General features: G+C 32.7%; 1 protein-coding gene across 1 annotated transcript in view; it reads right to left on the bottom strand.

The window, feature by feature from the left end:
- Nucleotides 1-756: 756 nt before the first annotated feature.
- Nucleotides 757-6,000, bottom strand: part of LOC143057532 (uncharacterized) — a 29,490-nt gene continuing 24,246 nt past the window's right edge. The window contains 6 exon segments of the mRNA XM_076230844.1: nucleotides 757-2,211; nucleotides 2,599-2,740; nucleotides 3,387-3,556; nucleotides 4,041-4,241; nucleotides 4,660-4,789; nucleotides 5,746-5,885. Of these exon segments, the coding sequence (XP_076086959.1) occupies nucleotides 1,873-2,211; nucleotides 2,599-2,740; nucleotides 3,387-3,556; nucleotides 4,041-4,241; nucleotides 4,660-4,789; nucleotides 5,746-5,885 (1,122 nt within the window). The 3' untranslated portion in view covers nucleotides 757-1,872.

Below are 6,000 nucleotides of genomic sequence, written 5' to 3'. Positions count from 1 at the left end.
CAGTAGCGAGACATATCGTGAAAATTATTTTGTAAAACTAGCGATTATATATAAATATACCTTGCAGCAAAAAAAGTCATTCAGTGTTGTAAATAATAAATCCTTTGACTGAATAAAACAAAAAATAAATAAAAGGACGGATAACAGTTTTCATGGCATATCTTCAATTTCTGATGGATCTTGACTTATATGTTGAAAAATGAGGTCAACTGATTACAATTGATATAGAACATTTGCCAAATATTGTTGATATTAGAATATTTAAATAATTAGCATTTAAAAAGTAATGTTTCGCTATATCTTACCTAACATATAATAGAATGACTAAATATGTGAAAATAGAATGAAAATAAAAATTAACACACATTATAACAAAACAGAATCTGCCTTAGAAAGCAAAAAAAAAAAAAATTGTATCTCATGTATCCACTTTTTGCTGGGGCTATGACAGCTAAATTCAAGCTATTTTTAAAACAACAATATTCTATGAGAATAAAAATCATAAATCACCGAGGAGCAACTTGGATGAATTCAGTTTTAAGTAACCGCAAAATACTTTCCATAAAATCACATCTGGTCAGGGCTTTCAACTCTGTTAGAATCTATCGAATGAATTTCAGAATGTCCCAAGATTCATCCACAACGACCCTTTATGGAAAACAGATTTTTTCCCCGTAATTTTTCAAAGCCTTTCTTCAAGAACATTTGGTACTCCTTTCTGTTCCTTTTCGAACCATTCATGACCTTATTCAAAAAATCTATACATACATTTATTCAATCTAATTAAACAATAAATACAATAACTTATTGAAACTATGGTGCATACTTTTTTACGTTTAAACATTTGAACATTGTAAAACTAGCAATGTTATATAAGAGGGGGCGGACAGGGGGTACCTTTCTTCTTTCTCTTACCCCTTCTCACCTTTCTTTCGTCCCTCTTCTCCTTTTACGGCCCCCTTTTCTTATCTCCCGCCCTGCAAACATGAAAAACTAATGTATAGGATGCTAATTTTAAAAGAAATCGATCAAATGACTTGTTTTTTATGGCTCGTCCCCGTCTTGTCCTTTCACAATATAGAAGTGTTGTTTCTTCTGCTTCTAGAACCTCTATTACTTTTTCACTGACTGCTAAGCTGTCTGTTTGCATTGAATTAATAACTCTGATGGACGCCGTTTCCAGATAATTGGTATGCCTCATTTATTATGCCCCATTAATGGGCATTATATTTTCTGTTCTGTGCGTCCGTATGTCCGTCCGTCCGTTTGTTTATTCGTTCGTCCGATTGCAATATTTTTCTAATATAACTGCGATAGTTTTCTAATATAAAATGAATACGATAACACGTCACAATGCATGTCAAGAAAAGCACAAACATAATTTACAAACATAGTTCATGACCGGTTTAATGTTTGAGGCCCAATATCACTAAAATTTAGTACCTGTAACAAAATTAAAGATAACATGACCTAATAGTTTCGAAAATGTTGCTTGAGCCTGTTGAAAGTTGACAGTGTAAACAACCTGCTTAGTCCATTGTTTTCGATCATAAGATTTTACCGACTATTTTTTTTTTAATTAATCATGCAATGGCGGAATTCAAATGCGACCAAAGTAAATAGTCAACCGACCTATTGGATTCTAATATAGGTCACACTAACAGTACTTAAAACTTAAAAATTAGAAGAAATTAGCTTCTATCTCTTGAATAAAGATTTTGTTGCTGGAATACTTCATAAAAATGCATTTTGAATGTCTAAAAAATCAGAAATGTCTAAAAAAAAACAGAAATGACCTTCACAAACACACAAAATTGCTATAAATAATTGTCACATGATCTTTCATACAAAGGCTTAAAGTATCAGTTTATTTTAACAGTTTTTACGCAGTGCTATGGGACTCTGGGTTCGACGCATTGCAGGTGTTGATGTCAACCTATCAGAATATTTCATTGGTGAACGATTTGGACTTGTTTTTCGTCTTGGTTGTGATCTGTGACTTCCACGGAATTCTAAGGATTCGTCTAGTTTCCTGGTTTCTGTCTCCGTGATGAGCGGATCAAGAGACGACTGGTCCCGTTAGATATTTGATAATGAAGAGTCCAGTATGGAACGGATATCACGGATTTAATCACCGGTACGGGTACTACGTGAAATGTAAAGCTGACGTTTCTTCATCTCTGTGGACAGTTGGTCTTTCAATGTGGCAACCTAAAATAAACATTTAGAATATTAGTATAATTAAAAGTGCTTCAATAAAACGCTTAACACATAAAGTAAAGGACAATCTAAATAGACAGGCTAGGTGAAAAATTACAAATTGGATCACCAATAAATTGAAACAAAACATAATAATTTACAGGTGTGATTACATGGAATATAAAATGTCACATCTAAAAAAATAGTTGATTTATTTTCTTGAGGAGATAGACCATATTATTGACTTTCTTGAATGATAATTTCATTATATTCTCAACAACTATATATTACAATGTAGTTTTAGTGTTTAAAAATTAACTGTACTTTTATCCAATGTTCTGATAGGAATTAAGTATTTTTTCCAATCCCCCTTTTTCATTAATAAAAACAAGTACATACTGTTTCTTCAAGACCCTTGATTTTAGTTCTATTTGATCTCTCTCTTGTTTCTAGCATTCTTTCAGCTTGCATCTGAGCAGTTCGGAGTCTCTCTGTCTCCATCTCTGTTTCAGCTCTATGTCTTGTGGTTACATCAATCAATCTAAAATGAAAAAATTATTTCAATGTATTTATAAACAAATTTATCTTGGGAAAAATGCCATTTAGTTTCCCAAATAAACTACGTTTCCATGATTTTGTTACAAATCCATGAATTATGTAATGAATATCTATGTACTTTTTTCAAAAGGAAAATGTTAGAGATAAATGCAAATGTCCTTCTATTATAAGTTATATAGTTCGCTACTGACCCCCTATGAATCCATAGAGGGTTAGTAAAATTCATAGGGGGTGAGGGTGTAGGCCGAATCCCCTATGGATTTTATTCACCCTCTATGGTCTGTACGGGTCAGTAGTTAACCATATAACGAATTTATCGCACAGTGGACTTTTTCTGCTGCGTTATGTTGAAATATAAACAATGAAATACAACAATTGTAATAGATGACGTCACCATTAACGCGTCATGAAACCCCTATGAAATTTACTAACCTATGTTCTTATAGGGGGTCACCACGTGACGGCGTTAAACCAATCACTACATGTTATTTTACCAGCAGTGTTTTAATACATAAAAGCAACATTTCAATTTTTACAGATTATTCATTTTTTATAATACATTATCTATTAAAAAAAAATTTGCTGTGAATTGGCTAACTGAACTTTTAGATATTATACATATGCCTTACCTCTGAGCATGTTGTTGCTCAGCCTCTGCTAACAGTGCCTGGAGCTGTTGTACTTGTTTATTGAGATCACAGTTATCTTCGTCCAGACGAGCCAATGATCTATCTAAGGATCCCTTTTCCATCAGTGAAGTGTTAGTCATCTCTTCTGTCTTCAGTTTTTCACGTTCAACCTAAAAAGAATTCAAGTTATCAAAAATAAAAAAATTCTGCAAAAGACAGTAAATGTTAAACCAAAATTAAAAATTTTCACTAACATGCTGTAAACATGTATATCAGAGCCATTATAAAATGTAAATCAAAGCTAAACAGGCAACACAATGGCAAAAACTGTAAGTAAAACAGTCAGTCATAAAATCATACCTAGGTGTAGTAGCAGAGGTCTCCAAGACATCACATAATTCATAAACCATTAGTTCAAGTAAATATTTTTTTTCTTAATAGCAGACTTAGTTTTCCAGTTAGAATGGTTTTACAATTTTTTGGGCCCTTTATATCTTGCTGCTTGTTGTGAGCAAAGGTTCTATGTTGAAGACCATGCTTAGACATATAATGGTTTTTCTTTGACAAATTTTGACTTGGATGGAGAGTTGTCTCATTGGCACTCATACCACATCTTTTTATATTTATTAACTTTCTCCTTGCTATATTACTGACCTTGTCTAAAGTTTTCCTGAGAGCAGATTTATCTTTCTCCAGTCTGATGAATTTTCTCTCCATCTCTGTTTTCTGTGTCTCGACAGTGGACAGATTACGAGATATATTTGAGATATGGTCCTGCATGTTCTGTTTATCCTGGGTTAGTTTCTGTACCATCTGGTTCAGTTCTTGTTCAGTTTCTGTTCTCTTAACAAGCACCTTAGGAAAGAGAAAGGTCATATGAATTAGTGATATGGTTCATAGGGAAGATTCTGTTAAGATATTGTGTATGGGTCAAAACAAACTTTTATGATATACTACTAAGTGGAGATAACTCATTGATAATGAAAGAGAAAGTGCGATGAATCCCTTTCCTATTTTTAGAAATTTATTACAGAGCCAAATAAAGTTTTTTTTTTACAGTTTTTCCAAAAACTTCAGTTGCCATATGGCTTCGCAAAACTTAAATCAGCATTTTGAAGAATCATATTTCATAACATTGATTTAAAAGGAATGAAAATTAATAAAAGATAGCACATTAAACAATTTTACTGTCAAACATAATGCTTATTACAAATTCAATTTATTTAGGCTCAATTCCTTCAAGTTAAAGCTAAACAATTCTATTTAAACTTACACCATGATTCTGACGGAGTTGACCTTCAACCTCTGCCCTTCTGACTTCACTTTCAGAACAGTCATTCTGTAATGTCTGTACACGTTCAAGGAGGTCGTAATTTTGTTTCTTGGCATCATTCAAAGCTTGTCTGAAATAATAGAGAGATTTAGGTTATTAGTCTTCTTTTATTACATTAACATCATAAACATATCTGATTACTTAAGCTAAAAACATTTAATAAAGTACTTATATAACATTAGAAGATAGTGTAAATTCAGAAATTATTGGGAGGTTTTTATTATTGCGAAAAATGCGACAGAATTATAAGGCCAAAAAAAAAAATGTCTGTTTCCTGCTTCCAAGGCAAATAAATCAGGGTCGGTAGGTCGGGATTTTTTTTTTTTTTTTTTTTTTTATTTTTGCACTCCCTGTCAGATTTGCAGTCGGTTACATGTCATGTTTGGTTAGGGTCCTGTACCCCAAAATGATTTAATCCCTTTAAAGAAGCTTTAATTGAATAATCCTCCAAGTGCTGGCATTTTTTAAACCTTAATTCCTGTAGCACATTTGCGCTGGGAGCAGCCATTTTGATTGTTTGGGCATAGTAAAATACGGATCTGGATCGGACCGGAAACGCCGGATTTGAATAAAAAGATCTAGGGTCGGGGGGTTTGAGTCAGGGTCGGTCGGGAAACAGGAAACAGACATATATTTTTTTTTGGCCTAATCTCAATAATTGAAACTCGCATTTTGAAATATTTAAAATGTAATAAACAGGATTTTTCTCGATGTCGCTAAAATTAAAAACACATTTTAAACTTAATTGACAGACTCGTAATAATAAATGCACGCAATAATTTCCGAATTTACAGTATATGAATGAGGTCTTTTCAGTTTTTTTCGAGCATCAGGAAAATATATTTATGCCACTGGACTGATTGATCAATTATCACCATGGTGGACCAGTTTTTCAGACATCAGACATAGACCTTCTAACTTTTAGTAGTCCACAACATTTTTTTCTCTTGAATTGAAAAATTAAGAGTATCTGACCCTAAAACTTCTAGTTTCTAAAATTATTTTACATGTTAATTACTGACATACCTAGTGGAATCTAATCTTTCTTGCAGTACCCTACGATCATGTTCACTGCTGGTGAGTGCCCTCTGTAACTGTTGAATACGTTCCTGTAGCTCATTAAGGGCAGCATTGTTGTCTGATAAGGACATGGTCAATGACTGTACCTGTTATCAAATAAAACAACAGATTAGCAAATTTTATGCAAAAAAAATAAATTTCCAAACACTTTCCATTTAAATAACATATAACTTTTTTTGAATTTTATCATATGTTAACATT

Source organism: Mytilus galloprovincialis, chromosome 13, assembly GCF_965363235.1.
Source record: "Mytilus galloprovincialis chromosome 13, xbMytGall1.hap1.1, whole genome shotgun sequence".
In the NCBI taxonomy this organism is placed as follows: Eukaryota; Metazoa; Mollusca; class Bivalvia; order Mytilida; family Mytilidae; genus Mytilus; species Mytilus galloprovincialis.
The sequence above is the reverse complement of the archived record's forward strand: the minus strand, read 5'-3'. Positions and strand labels throughout refer to the sequence as shown.